General features: G+C 49.4%; 1 protein-coding gene across 2 annotated transcripts in view; it reads left to right on the top strand.

The window, feature by feature from the left end:
• The window catches only part of CELF5 (CUGBP Elav-like family member 5), an 81,648-nt gene that overhangs the window by 58,779 nt on the left and 7,661 nt on the right, over positions 1 to 15,208 (top strand). For both annotated transcript variants that reach the window (XM_080989018.1, XM_080989019.1), the window contains exons 4-9: positions 1,768 to 1,896; positions 3,018 to 3,097; positions 7,007 to 7,153; positions 10,079 to 10,220; positions 13,262 to 13,408; positions 13,761 to 13,823. In XM_080989018.1, the coding sequence (XP_080845144.1) occupies positions 1,768 to 1,896; positions 3,018 to 3,097; positions 7,007 to 7,153; positions 10,079 to 10,220; positions 13,262 to 13,408; positions 13,761 to 13,823 (708 nt within the window). The remainder of the gene's footprint in view (positions 1 to 1,767; positions 1,897 to 3,017; positions 3,098 to 7,006; positions 7,154 to 10,078; positions 10,221 to 13,261; positions 13,409 to 13,760; positions 13,824 to 15,208) is intronic.

Consider the following 15,208-nt stretch of genomic DNA (forward strand, 5'->3'; position numbering starts at 1 on the left):
AGAATAGTCACCTTTGACTGGACTTAACCATCCAGAGGTTTACCTTTTTACATCTGTTTCTGGTACTTATAGGAAGGGTATAGGTAAAGGGACCCCTGACCATTAGGTCCAGTCGTGGCTGACTCTGGGGTTGCGGCGCTCATCTCGCTTTACTGGCCGAGGGAGCCGGCGTACAGCTTCTGGGTCATGTGGCCAGCATGACTAAGCCGCTTCTGGCGAACCAGAGCAGCGCACGGAAACGCCGTTTACCTTCCCGCTGGAGCGGTGCCTATTTATCTACTTGCACTTTGGTGTGCTTTCGAACTGCTAGGTTGGCAGGAGCAGGGACTGAGCAATAGGAGCTCACCCTGTCGCGGGGATTCGAACCGCCGACCTTCTGATCGGCAAGCCCTAGGCTCTGTGGTTTAGACCACAGCGCCACCCGTGTCCCCTATGTAGGAAGGGTAGTATTGCCATATTTCAAAAAGTGAAAAACCGGACACAAATATTGTCTAGGACATTTGCCAACACGTCTGGATTTTCCAAGACATTACAACGATTGCTAACTGGACAATTTCAGACTGCCGTATTCTAGCTCTGAATGAACGTATGGCAACCCTAAGGAAAGGGCACTGAAGCCATCCCTCTGGTTTCTGAGATATCACAATGCTTTCGTGCCAAGCCCTTTGAAACATACCTTCAAATCAATAAGCGCCAGAAACACCCGCAATTTTAAAAACAGGCGCACACATTGTGTGGCTTCGTAGCTGCTGCAAAATCTCATCATTAAATGCTGCTAAATGTACATGATTGTTGTGTCCTTCCTTTCCACCTTGGAAACTGTCGTTCTATACAGGGGACTAGGGATCTCCATCACATCCCTACCCCCCCTTCAGAATATAGAGAGCTTGAACCCAAGACCCTGAGATAAAGATAATAGACGGCACCTTTGCAAAACTAGTATCTTTGGGGTTCCTTGGGGTAGTGGATTGCTGAGGCGTTCCCAAAGTAAAGGAAGGATTGAACTCTGATTAATAAGAATACACAGAGAGGCTTGAACCGGCAAGATTCTGGGAAGGGTGCGTATAATAATCTCTGCCTCTAGCCCCTGGCCCAGGTCGTTTTATTCACAAAAGAGCTTTTTACAGAGTGTTCGTAAGAACCAATCAGATTTCTTCTGAGCATTTCAACAAACCTCACGTGGGGTCAAAGTTAAACTACCAAAACTAATCAAGCACACATATTTCTGGGGTAAACAAAGAGCAGAACTACAAAGGAGTGCATTTGGCAACCCCTGAGGTCATAAACAAGCAAAATACATGATAAGAAGGATGGGCAGGAGGACAGCGATCATTATAACCTTCAGGTGAGATCTGTTTCCTGGCCCTAAGATTAACATCCTAGGATTAACATATCAGAAAGGCTACATCAAAGAAACTTGCCCACTATCTTTGATCACCCAAGACGCCTGCCTGTCTAAGCAACTGGGCTGTGTACGTGACTTGTGAAGAGAGAGAAATGGGCAGTAGAGAAAATGGCCAGAGATGCAGAGGGTTGTGGGATTTGATCAGAAATTATTGTCAATGTATCAAACCCAGTCAACACAATGCATTCATCGCGGACACAATGGCTTGATGCATATTTTATAATTCCTCATAGTAATCCCACCTGACCCCACACTCTGGATATTTGCACTCCTACAGATTGCCCCATCTTTCCCCCCTCCATCCTGAGAGACCCACAGAAAGTTGATGGTTCGGTGGTTTTCTTTTCTTTTTCCCTCTCTAGGGGACAGAAAGCTCTTTGTGGGAATGTTGAACAAGCAACAATCGGAAGAAGACATACTGCGCCTCTTTGAACCTTTCGGGGTCATTGACGAGTGCACAGTGCTCAGAGGGCCGGACGGCAACAGCAAAGGTCAGTCTCTGGTCCTCCGTCCATCTAGGATGGGGGACGAATCTTTTGCCTAACGTGGGTTTCAAGCCCACCACTCTGAGATTAAGAGTCTTGTGCTCTACTAGCTGAGCTGTCCCTTCAAGAACAGACTTGACCTCTTCTCGAAGGGAACAGTTGCTTGCAAATTCAGTCCGTTTTGAAACTGGTTTCACTCCCAAAGCACTCCACAGAGAACTCTGGGAATTGGCTGTCCTCAGGCTGCATTATTATTACTTATTATTATTATTATTATTATTATTATTATTATTATTATTACATTCTTTGAACTCGGGTGCCTCACAGCATCTCTCACAGGGGGAAAACAATAGCAAAAAGGCATTCACCTTGAGGACTAGCCTCTTGCTTTTGCATTTATGCCTTGCCAGGTTTGATTGGCGAGTTTTGGAGAGCCATTGTAATAAATAATCGGTGGCAGTGCTCTTACACCTTCAGCAAGGCTATCGGCTAATGTAAAAGAGGGGGGAAACACCTTCTTGATGTGCTGTGCAGGGTCGCATGTTATTATAGTGTGTGAAAAGAGTTGGGAACCTCGGGCTCGAGAACCCAATGTGGCCCCCAGGGCTCTCTGTCTGGCCCTCAAAACCACATCTAGTATTTGAACTGTGATAATGACTCTACCTTGACACACACACTCTCTATCTATCTATCTATCTATCTATCTATCTATCTATCTATCTCTCTGTGTAAAAACTTATAAGCTTTGTGTGGCTGGAAGGTCGCCTATGGCTCAAAAGTCATGCCATATGCTTGCTTGTAGTGTGGAGTTGCTCCTGGCATGAATGGAGGCCATGGGAAATTAAGTAGGGTGGGGGGCCATGGGAATTTTCCACAAAGAGGGGTCCATGGGAAATTAAGTAGGGTAGGGAGCCATGGGAATTTTGCACAAAGAGGGGTCCATGGGAAATTAAGTAGGGTGGGGAGCCATGGGAATTTTGCACAAAGAGGGGCCCATGGGATTCTTCCCTCCCATTTGAACAGGCAATGTTCCATAAACTATACTTTCCTCCAGCTCTGTTCTCACTTGCAGCTTTCCTTTCTGTCCTCCTCTTCTGTCTCTCTCTGTCTCCTCTGACGCCCTCCAGGCTGTGCCTTTGTTAAATTCTCCTCTCACACGGAGGCCCAGGCAGCGATCCACGCCCTTCATGGCAGCCAAACTATGCCTGTGAGTAAGGTGCCGTCAGAATTTGGGGTGGGTGGGTGGTCGGGTTCCTTTGGGGTGCGAGCCAGCGTCGCAAACCGGCCATTTGCCCAAGGCAAGTCGAAATCCTCCAGAGGGGAACAGCCGATGGGAAAACGAGTCACAATATGGCGGATCCGTGTGGGAGGTTTGTGGGGGTACCAGTGCTGCCCTATCCAAGGACTCAGCTAGAGAGCTGCAAATAAAGCATTTTAAGTGCAATGTACAAATGTAACACTAGGTGGCGACAGGGAGCTATGAAAAATTCAATTTATTTTTCAAAACGTTTTTTTTTAAAAAAGCGTTTTTTTTAATATGTGTGTAGATTCCACCCAGATTAAAGTTTGGGCTGTTGCATGACATTGTGGTCGTGAAGGAGACCTAAGCAGACACAAGAGAAAGGAGCCCATCTGGGAGAAGGAAAACTCTGATCCTAAACCTCCGCTGTCTTACGGGACGTGTTTGAGAGAAGAACAGATTCAGGAGCACATGCCCTCCACCATTTCTCCAATAAAAATAGGAATGTCCCATTCCATTATTATTATTATTATTATTATTATTACCACCTCCCATTATGCACTTAAAAACTTCCCTATACAGGGTTGTCTTCTAAAGGCTTACTTACAGTGGGATGCGGGTGGCGCTGTGGTCTAAAGCACTGAGCCTCTTGGGCTTGCCGATCGGAAGGTCGGCGGTTCGAATCCCTGCGAAGGGGTGAGCTCCCGTTGCTCTGTCCCAGCTCCTGCCAACCTAGTAGCTCAAAATCACACCAGTGCAAGTAAATAATAGGTACTGTTGCAGCGGGAGGGTAAACAACGTATCCTTGCGCTCTGGTTTCCCATTGCATCAGAAGCAGTTTAGTCCTGCTAGCCACATGACCCAGAAAGCTGTCTGTGGACCAACGCTGGCTCCCTTGGCCTGAAAGCAAGATGAGCGCCACAACCCCGTAGTCACCTTTGACTGGACTTAACCATCCAGGGGTCCATTACCATTTACCCTTGTTTAGTCGTTTAGTCATGTCCGCTTCTTCGTGACCCCCTGGACCAGAGCACACCAGGCACTTCTGTCTTCCACTGCCCCCCGCAATTTGGTCAAACTCATGTCGGTTGCTTCGAGAACACTGTCCAACCATCTCGTCCTCTGTCGTCCCCTTCTCCTTGTGCCCTCCATCTTTCCCAACATCAGGGTCTTTTCCAGGGAGTTTTCTCTTCTCATGAGGTGGCCAAAGTCTTGGAGCCTCAGCTTCAGGATCTGTCCTTCCAGTGAGCACTCAGGGCTGATTTCCTTCAGAATGGAGAGGTTTGATCTTCTTGCGGTCCATGGGACTCTCAAGAGTCTCCTCCAGCACCAGAATTCAACCATTTACCTTTATAGTTACTTATCTCCTTGGCTCAGGGGTCGCATAACTCCATCCCCTCCAACATTTCTCCAATGAAAATAGGGACGTCCCAAGAAAAAGCGGCACCATATCAGAAACCAAGGTGGCTTCTGTAAATTCAGGACTGTCCCTGGAAAATAGGGACACTTGTAAACTCTCCACAAAACCAGAGTGAAATCCTTAAGGCGGTTGGATGGTGCCTTGTACACCTCCTTCCAGAAACTCCTGCAGCCAAGCTGGTCCCAAGCGTCTTGCTCTGCTTTCCTTTGAACCATCACCGTGAGACCGAGATGGAGCTCTTGTCGTCTGGGCAGCCCAGGACCTCCAGTGTGATGGCCTGGGACTTGGACTTGGACTCGGAGCCAGAGGAGTCTCAGTCCGCACCGGATCCTTTGCCTCGGGCGGCAGCTGAACCTAGTCTGGGGCCTGATCCTGAAGAGTCCCAGTCTGCACAGTTTCCCCTGCAACAAGCACCAGCTGGGCCGAGTCAGGGGCCTGAGCCTGCCCTGGCTCCAGATGCGGGGATGACCTCGTTGCCTCCAGCTGGGCCATCGCTTACAGCTGCTCCACTACCGGTTGGGTCAGGGGAGGCTGAGGCGGCTTCTGGGTCTAGTAACCCACCGACGTCTCCCGAGCTGCAGAGACTGAGGTCCGAGAGAAGGAGAGACCTGAGTAGTTGCAGGAGGAGTGCTCGCTTTTGGGCGAAACAGGGAGGTGAGTCGCCGGGGGATCAGGACCGACCGCTACCCTGACAAATATAAAAGGCTGTCGGACCCTGTCCCAGGTTGCGGGAGCAACATTGCTGTATGCTAGATCCTGCCTGCGATCCTGCCCCTGTCCTTGCCTGGTTTCCTGCCTTGACCCTGTCGGACTGACTCCCAGCGGAACCTTCGGATTCTGGACCGGTCCTGGACCGCGTTTCACAGGTTACCCCCGGGCCTAGCACATCCAGACACACTGCCCAGGCTTGAGCCCTGGGGCGGTCACTTCATCGCTGCTAGCACAGCGTTTCGACTTCCCCCCCCCACACACACCTGTCCATAGGCATCCTTAATAGTCTCTTGAGACAAATGGAGGCCAACCTATAGGGCTCCCATCCGATGAAGGAGACCTCACTGTGCCAGGCTCCGCTTCCCCTTGGCCCTGCTTTTCTGGGGCTTATGGGAGTTGTAGTCCAGGCCGTGTCTGTCCTGGTCTCTCGCTTTGTAATAAAAGAACGTCTTCAAAGGCCACAGGCAGTGTTTAGAGCAGCCTTTCTCAATCTTGATGCCGCGGGACCACAAGTCCCATCATCCCTGACCACTGGTCCTGATGGGAGTTGTATTGCAACAACTCCTGGGTACCCAAGCTTGAGAAAGGCTGGGTTAGAGCATTGGACAAGGACCTGGGAAAGACCTGCGTTCAAATCCTCACTCAGTGACCCTTGGGGGTAGGTCACCGCCTCTCAGCCTAACGTACCTCCTTGAAGCCCTTGCAGGAAACGGTGGGATGTACATGCAATAATTAAAAATAATTAATCTGCATTGCAGCCAGCTCCTGTCTTGCTCAGGGTGGGCGGTGGTTCCAAAATGCCTTTTTAAAGATGATGGCTGCCACCTACACTTATTGTGCTTAAAAATAAACTTTTTTCCAAGTTGCCTAATTAACCGACAGCATTTTTTTTAAAAAAAGTTATTTAATCGAACCAATTCATCCACTAAATTCTGCCTTCCGAACCGTTATGGTTTTGGATTATGTGGCCACATTTTGTGGTTGTAGCGGTGTTGGACCGCTGGGAGAGCCGAATTCGAATCCCCACGCAGCTCATAGGAATGACCAGTTGCAGCCTCTCACAACCCGAACCTACCTCTCAGGGTTATTGTAAGGATAAAATAAGGCAGGGAGGAACTGTGTATCTCACCTTGAGTTCCTGGGAGGGAAGGTGGGATTAAGTAAACATTCACATTCATTTCAGCCTGGCGAGACTCTCAGATGCTCCTCTGATCAGATTTTTATTCTCTCTCTTTCTTCTTTGGCTGCCCTCAATTCCTTGACATCTCTCTCTTTCCAGGCAGCTTTTAACAAGGAGGGTTGGGAGTTTTTTGGGGGTGGGTGGGAAAGGAACTGTTAATGACTGTCAGTGGGGCTTTGTAGGGTTCCGGGCAGCTCTAACCAGATTGGCTACCGAGCTGCGCTTGCCGAAAACAAGACTCCAGTCTGCATGATTTGGAATAAAGGGCTGATTTAAATCTGAACTGCCCTGTGCAGTGTTAAATTGCTGGTCCTCCCTGGCTGCTGTTGTCTGCACGGACTGGCAGCAGCTCTGCAGGGAGTCGCGCCCAGTCCTCCTTGGCTGCAGCTGTGCTAGAGAGGAGTGGCAGGCAGCAGGAGGCTCCCCGCAGCTGATCTCAGGCCAGTGATGGAACCATAGAACTGCAGAGTTAGAGGGTACCCCAGGGTCATCTAGTCCAACCCCCCGTAATGCTAGAGTCATGACTAAAGAGTCTGACGCCTGTGCCTTTCCTCCTGCAAACTAGGGCGCTTCCTCCAGCCTTGTGGTGAAATTTGCCGACACAGACAAAGAAAGGACCCTCCGGCGCATGCAGCAGATGGTGGGGCAACTGGGGATCCTCACGCCTTCCTTTGCGCTGCCCTTCACCCCGTACAGCACATATGCTCAGGCCGTGAGTATCTGCCTGGATGCGAGGCAGCAGAGGGTGGGCTGGGGGTGTGTGTGAATCCGGGGTGCATGTTTCTGTGTGCCTGCGTTCAGCAGGGCACCCGTCACGACATGGCTGTAAGAACGGAAGAAGAGCAACATGGGAAGGATTGTGGAATTGGGATATAAAATTTGCAGCATGTTATGCCAACCTAGCAGTTCGAAAGCACGTCATGTGCAAGTAGATAAATAGGTACTGCTCCGGCGGGAAGGTAAACGGCGTTTCCGTGCGCTGCTCTGGTTCGCCAGAAGCGGCTTAGTCCTGCTGGCCACATGACCCGGAAGCTGTACACCGGCTCCTTCGGCCAATAAAGCGAGATGAGCGCCGCAACCCCAGAGTAGTCCGTGACTGGACCTAATGGTCAGGTGTCCCTTTACCTTTATTACCTTCAGTAGCTTAGGGCCTCATCAAACCTAAATCCAGCCCTGTATGGAAGGGATCACAAGGGTTGGAAGTTGGCAGGGATCATAAGGGTTCTCTAGTCCCACCCCATTTTTTGCCCAACTTGGTGCTCAAACCCACAGCCTTGGGATTAAGAGTCTCGTGCTCTGCCGACTGAGCTGCTCCTTTAGTTTCCCTTAAGCAGCTGTTCTCAACCTGTGGGTCCCCAGATGTTGTTGGACTACAACTCCCATCATCCCTGAGCTCTGGCCTTGCTAGCTAGGGGGGATGGGAGTTGTAGTTCAACAACATCTGGGGACTCACAGGTTGAGAAAGGGTGGACGGGTAGGCAAACTAAGGCCCGGGGGTCGGATCAGGCCCAATCGCCTTCTCAATCCGGCCCGCGGACGGTCCGGGAATCAGTGTGTTTTTACATAAGTAGAATGTGTCCTTTTATTTCAAATGCATCTCTGGGTTATTTGTGGGGCATAGGAATTCGTTCAAATATATATATATAGTCTGGCCCTCCACAAGGTCTGAGGGACAGTGGATTGGCCCCCTGCTGAAAAAGTTTGTTGAGCCCTGGTCTAAGAGCCAGTGTGGTGTAGTGGTTAAGAGCGGTGGACTCGTAATCTGGGGAACCGGGTTCGCGTCTCCGCTCCTCCACCTGCAGCTGCTGGGTGACCTTGGGCCAGTCACACTTCTCTGAAGTCTCTCAGCCTCGCAGAGTGTTTGTTGTGGGGGAGGAAGGAAAAGGAGAACGTTAGCTGCTTTGGGACTCCTTCGGGTAGTGATAAAGCGGGATATCAAATCCAAACTCTTCTTCTTCTAAGAGAAAATGATATGAAAATGATATATCGTTGGTATCTAACACCGAGCAAACTGTCAAAAATGTATAAATCTAAATCAAACAAATTTTGGAAAGCGAAGGAGGTTCTTTTTATCATATGTGGTGGTCTTGTAGCTTACTGGGTTAAAGCTTACTAGGAAATGATATATAATGAATCGAAAAAGATGTTCAAAATAACTTTTATTAAAAACAAACAAATCCAGAAGCTTTTCTTTTGGGTATTATAGGGACAGCACTACCTAAGTTGTATAGAAATTTATTTATGTACGCTACTACAGCGGCAGGAATGTTACTTGCCCCAAAATGGAAAGAAGCAGAAGTCCCAGCAAAGGAAGAATGGATACAAAAGCTTATGAAATATGCAGAAACTTACCGGAAGAATAAGAAATCAAGATAACAAATTCTTTATAAAAGAATGGAAATGGCTTATTGAAAATTTGCAGATAAATTGTAAACAGATTAAAACATTAGCAGGATTATTGTAATAACCTGCAGTTTTATGAGTATAGATTTAAAGTAAATGAACGCATGAGCAAATTAAGTTAATCTGGATATGCAGAATATATGAAAGAATAAAGTTAAGGAACTGCAGAAAGAGGGGAAGGAAGTCAAAGAAGCGTTGCAGCCTTCAGCTGTAGAGGCCTAACCGAGCCATTGATAGATCTCTCTCTGTGGTATCGTTGCTGCGGATTGTTATTTGCACACTCTCAAGGCACGACGCAGGACGCGGGTGGCGCTGTGGGTTAAATCACAGAGCCTAGGATTTGCCGATCAGAAGGTCGGCGGTTCGAATCCCCGTGATGGGGTGAGCTCCCGTTGCTCAGTCCCTGCTCCTGCCAACCTAGCAGTTCGAAAGCACGTCAAAGTGCAAGTAGATAAATAGGTACCGCTCCAGCAGGAAGGTAAACGGCGTTTCCGTGCACTGCTCTGGTTCGCCAGAAGCGGCTTAGTCCTGCTGGCCACATACCCGGAAGCTGTACGCCGGCTCCCTCGGCCAATAAAGTGAGATGAGCGCCGCAACCCCAGAGTCAGCCACGACTGGACCTAATGGTCAGGGGTCCCTTTACCTTTTCTTTACTTTAAGGCACGACACCAACCAGGAAGTGGCATGTAAAGGGGCAAAAACGGCACCCCAAAGGCGTGAAAATGGTGCAAAAACAGCGTCGTGCAATCCCAGGAGCCTTTGCCTATGGAAAGTTTGAACAAGGTTTTAGAGGGAACTATTGCGGTGGAGTTTTGGTTTTCTAAACTGTTTACAGAGGTTTAGAGCAGGCTTCCTCAACCTCGGCCCTCCAGATCAGGCGTCCCCAAACTTGGCCCTCCAGCTGTTTTGGGACTACAGTTCCCATCATCCCTGACCACTGGTCCTGTTAGCTAGGGCTGATGGGAGTTGTAGTCCCAAAACAGCTGGAGGGCCGAGTTTGGGGATCCCTGCTCCAGATGTTTCTTTTGCCTACAACTCCCATGATCCCTAGCTAGCAGGGCCAGTGGTCAGGGATGATGGGAATTGTAGTCTCAAAACATCTGGAGGGCCGAGGCTGAGGAAGCCTGGTTCAGATTTAGAGGGTGTTTGCAGTCTTTTTCAATGGTGTTTCCCAGTAGACACGACTTCACTTACACACTGGAGACTTGCCTGCATTTTCCTTTTCTTTTCTCAGCTGATGCAGCAGCAGACTGTCCTCTCAGCATCTCATGGAAGCTTCGTCGGCCCAAGCCTCACCTTCTCCCCCTGCCACATCCAGCAAATCGGCACCGTCAGCCTAAATGGCTTGCCAGCCACTCCTGTTGCACAAACCTCAGGTGCGTATCCTTGGTGTCAGGGGTGGGGACGTTTTCCCAGCCTGGAGGCCACCCTGCCTCCTGGGCAAGCCAGAGGGAAAAGGGGACAGAGCAGCCAATGAGATTTTTCCCTTTGTACTGTTGTAAACAAAATCCGCCCTTCTTCCCTGATGGGGTATCCATATAGAGTCCTTACATGGGTTCCCTATTGGTAGGAGAAAATAATAGAGGCCAACCAGAGAATATTGAGAAGCAAAGCAGCTAGTAAGCCTGATCTTTATTAAAGCTGTTGCAACAAGGTGCTCCCCTCACACGCAGGAGGAGGAGGAGGGCCGCAAACAAAGGTGTGCCTGCCCTTATATAGACATTTTAAATTCCCTGCCCTGGAGCTCAAGACCACTCCTCCATACATCATACATACATCACAGAAGGGGTGTAGCCCAAGACCACCCCCCAGAAACATCATATCCACATCACAGAAAAGGTGGTCTACAACAGAAATTTGAGTGTTGTTGTGTTTCCTGTCTGCCAGGTTTTCTGATAATGCCGTATCTGATTGCCTTTCCTGGTAGTCTGGCCATTCCTTTTGAAATGGTGATTACTTAATTCCTGTGACAATGGATAGGTTCCCTCACCCCCTCCCTCCTTGCAGAGAAACATTTGGTCAGCTTGGGAGTCAAAATGGTTTCAGGGAGGTCTTCCTGTGCTGCTCCAGACATTGGTACATTTATGAACATTTATTATACATATATGACCTTAAAATTCTATTACAGTACGCTGCTCCCCTCCCTCAGCCCCAGCTGCCTAATGACAGGGTTGCTGGCCTAATGATAGATGCAAGCCAAATCTAGTAGGTTTGTACTTCTCCACTATATGACCAGCACTGACTTCGATCCAACAAACTTTAATATTTGAGGCGTTCCCAAAGTAAAGGAAGGATTGGACTCTGATAATAAAATACACACAGAGGCTTGAACCAGCAAGACTCTGGGAGGAGTGTGTATTATAATAATTCCTGTCCACCCTCCAGCCCAGGTCGTTTTATTCACAAAAGAACTTTTTACACAGTGTACGTAAGAGCCAATCAGATTTCCTCTGAGCATTTCAAAAAACCCCATGTGGGGACAGTCAAACTACAAAAAGCTAATTTAAGCATGCATACTTCTGGGGGACGCGGGTGGTGCTGTGGGTTAAACCACAGAGCCTAGGACTTGCCGATCAGAAGGTCGGCGGTTCGAATCCCCGCGACAGGGTGAGCTCCTGTTGCTCGGTCCCTGCTCCTGCCAACCTAGCTGTTCAAAAGCACGTCAAAGTGCAAGTAGATAAATAGGTACCACTCCGGCGGGAAGGTAAACGGCATTTCTGTGCGCTGCTCTGGTTTGCCAGAAGCGGCTTACTCCTGCTGGCCACATGACCCGGAAGCTGTACGCCGGCTCCCTCGGCCAGTAAAGCGAGATGAGCGCCGCAACCCCAGAGTTGGTCACAACTGGACCTAATGGTCCGGGGTCCCTTTACCTTAAAAAGGAGGGATGCATTCAGCAAACCCGGAGGTCATAAACAAGCAATAAAGGAAGGAAGTATTTACCATCTCCTGGAAGGATGGCAGTATTTACCATATTCTTGTGAACCCTCTTCCTGGCCCTAAGATCTAACTAAAGATTAAACTACATCAAAGCTAACTATCATCTTTATGACCCAGAATGCCTCATGCAGCAAGCAGCAACTGGGCTGCGTACGTGACTTGTCAAGCAGAGAGAAATGGACAGTAGAGGAAATGGCCAGAGATGCAGAGGGTTGTGGGATTTGATCAGAAATTACTGTCAATGAATCGAACCCAGTCAACGCCATGCTTTCATGGCGGACACAATGGCTTGATGCATATTTTATAATTCCTCATAGTAATCCCATCTGATCCCAACACTCTGGATATTTGCACTCCTACATTACAGTGGTACCTCGGGTTAAGTACTTAATTCGTTCCGGAGATCCGTTCTTAACTTGAGACTGTTCTTAACCTGAAGCACCACTTTAGCTAATGGGGCCTCCTGCTGCTGCTGCGCCGCCGGAGCCAGATTTCTGTTCTTATCCTGAAGCAAAGTTCTTAACCTGAAGCACTATATCTGGGTTAGCGGAGTGTGTAACCTGAAGCGTACGTAACCTGAAGCGTATGTTACCCGAGGTACCACTGTATTTTCCACAATCCAGATGGAGGCGGATTGCCGGTTAATTTTATATTTTCTGCCATGCATGGTAGGGAATGCAGGACTTCAGACAGGTAAATGTTCCAACCTGGTACAAGGCAGCTCCTCTCCTTTTCTTTCTCCCTGGAGAGCTAGTTCAATGGGAAGAGTATCTGTTTTTGCATGCAGATAGTCCCGGGCTCAATTCCTGACGGCCCCGGTTGAAAAGCATGCGCGAAAGGTGCCGCTCAGTGTAGACAGTAGACGAACAAGCACCTGGTGCAAGGATGCTTCTGAGGGGGAAAGGCACATCTGGATCCACGGAGGGGCAGGCTCCAATGCTGTCCCCAGAGCTGTGAAAAGGGCACAATATGGGCATGTCTTTAAGTTAACATCTTACATTAAAAACCTGACAGTACCAAACTATCGAAGGCTTTTCACCAAAGCCAGACTAAACGTCTTTCCTTCTGCAGTGTTGAGAGGAGTACCCTACCAGGACAGACTTTGCTCGTGTGCTCAAGACATCGATCCCATAAAACATATTTTGTTGCACTGTGCAAAATATGAGCAAGCCAGGGCTGAACTGATACTACCCTTGCTGGTACCTTTCCCGGGAAAATCAGAGGCTCACTATGTCAGGTTCCTATTGGAAGACCGGACAAACGCTAGAACATTAGCAGTGGCAAAGTTTTTATCGGTGGTTGCAAGAACCAATGATCCTTATATTCTGAACAAAATGCTTGTTTAACCTGGAGGTAGGCTGTATGAATTGTGTATTGCTTTGTAACGATTTGTTGGGTCTCTGGACCGTAATAAAGATTATTGTTGTTGTTGCTGTTGTTAAAAAGAAAGTTACACCCACCCGCTTTTCTGTCTCTGCAGGGTTACACTCGCCTCCTCTCTTGGGCACGACTGCCATCCCGGGACTGGTGGCCCCCATCACCAACAGCTTCGCAGGAGTGGTCCCCATTCCCAGCAGCCATCCCACCTTGGAGGCCGTTTATACGAATGGGCTTCTTCCCTGCACAGGTAGGAAAGGGGAAAGGTGCGGTGCGGGAAACAGGCACAGAGAGGAGGATACGGATGGGCAGCCTATGCTCCTCCCAGATGATGGTGGACTCCAACTCTCTTCTCTCCCGACTACCATCTTCAGTAAACCTGCTCATTCTGGTCCTCAAGATTCTGAGTCAGCTTTTGGCTGCTGGCTGTTTCGTTCTGATGTCTGTTTTGAGCAATGGTCCAAAATGCTGTTGCGACTCCCAATTTCCACTCCCAACTCCAATTCATTATTATTTTTTGGCTCGTTCACATTTTAGGACTTCCCTTCTTCTCAACAGGTCCGTTCCTTTAGAAAAATAAAATAAGATCTCTCCTCTTTTAGCCCAGAACCCATCAGTAGCAGAGACTATGCACCCAGCCTTCACCGGAGTCCAGCAGTATGCAGGTACCGTGTGCATGAGAGTGGAACTTGACCTGGGGAATACACACATTTTACCAAGACTGGCAGAAGCGTTAGAGATTCTAATTTCAAGATTCGCGTATGGCTTCGTCACGAAGTTTCAAGTAGGCCATAACACTGAGAGTGACCATCTCCCTCTAACTTTAGGGTTAGAAAGGCCCGCCTTTCAAAAAACCCATTGCCAAGCCACAATATACTCCCACAGTGAATTTGGGTAAGTAAAGGTAAAGGGGACCCCTGACCATTAGGTCCAGTCGTGGCCGACTCTGGGGTTGCGGTGCTCATCTCGCTTTAAGGGCCGAGGGAGCCGGCGTACAGCTTCCGGGTCATGTGACCAGCATGACTAAGCCGCTTCTGGCGAACCAGAACAGCGCACGGAAATGCTGTTTACCTTCCCGCCTGAGCGGTACCTATTTATCTACTTGCACTTTGACATGTTTTCGAAATGCTAGGTTGGCAGGAGCAGGGACCAAGCAACAGGAGCTCACCCCGTCACGGGGATTCGAACCGCCGACCTTCTGATCGGCAAGTCCAAGAGGCTCTGTGGTTTAACCCACAGCGCCACCCGTGTCCCTGAATTTGGGTATACCAGCTCCCAAAATAATTAAATGGTCCCCCGTGCTGAATCCAGACTTAATCCTCCTCCTTCTATCAGTGGAGCTAAAGAATATACCGTGTGCATGAAATAGCTCTCTTCCTCGCGGAAGCTGCCGACATCAGTCCCGTTAAAGGCAAACTCAGGGGGCGGCGTGCTCACAGGTTCGGAGCCAAGAAGAGCCCGCTGCAAAGCAAGCACCAGGGGATCATGGGAGCATTCACTGAGTTTTACAGAAAGGCAGTGGCTCTTTTGTGTAGCAGGAGCAGGATTACCCTGGGGCGCTTGTTGTGGTTCCTGCTTGTTCCTGTGGTGGGACCGGGGGTAACTCGTGCAACGCGGTCTAGGACTGGTCCAGAATCTGAAGGCTCCGTGGGAGTTAGTCCAACAGGGCCAAGGCAGGAAACCAAGCAAGGACAGGTACAGGATCTCAGGCAGGATCTAGCATACAGCGATGTTGCTCCCTCAACCTGGGGTGGGGTCCGACAGCCTTTTATCTTTGTCAGGGTAGCGGCTGGTCCTGATCCCCCGGCGACTCACCTCCCTGTTTCGCCCGAAGGCGAGCACTCCTCCTGTGAGTATTCGGGTCTCTCCTTCTCTCAGACCTCAGTCTCTGTAGCTCGGGAGACGTCGGTGGGTTACTAGACCCAGAGGCCACCTCAGCCTCCCCTGACCAAACCAGTAGTGGAGCAGCTGTAAGTGATGGTCCAGCTGGAGGCAACGAGGTCATCCCCGCATCTGGAGCCAGGGCAGGCTCAGGCCCCAGACTCGGCCC

Source organism: Podarcis pityusensis, assembly GCF_964106645.2.
Source record: "Podarcis pityusensis genome assembly, chromosome: 18".
Classification (NCBI taxonomy): domain Eukaryota; kingdom Metazoa; phylum Chordata; class Lepidosauria; order Squamata; family Lacertidae; genus Podarcis; species Podarcis pityusensis.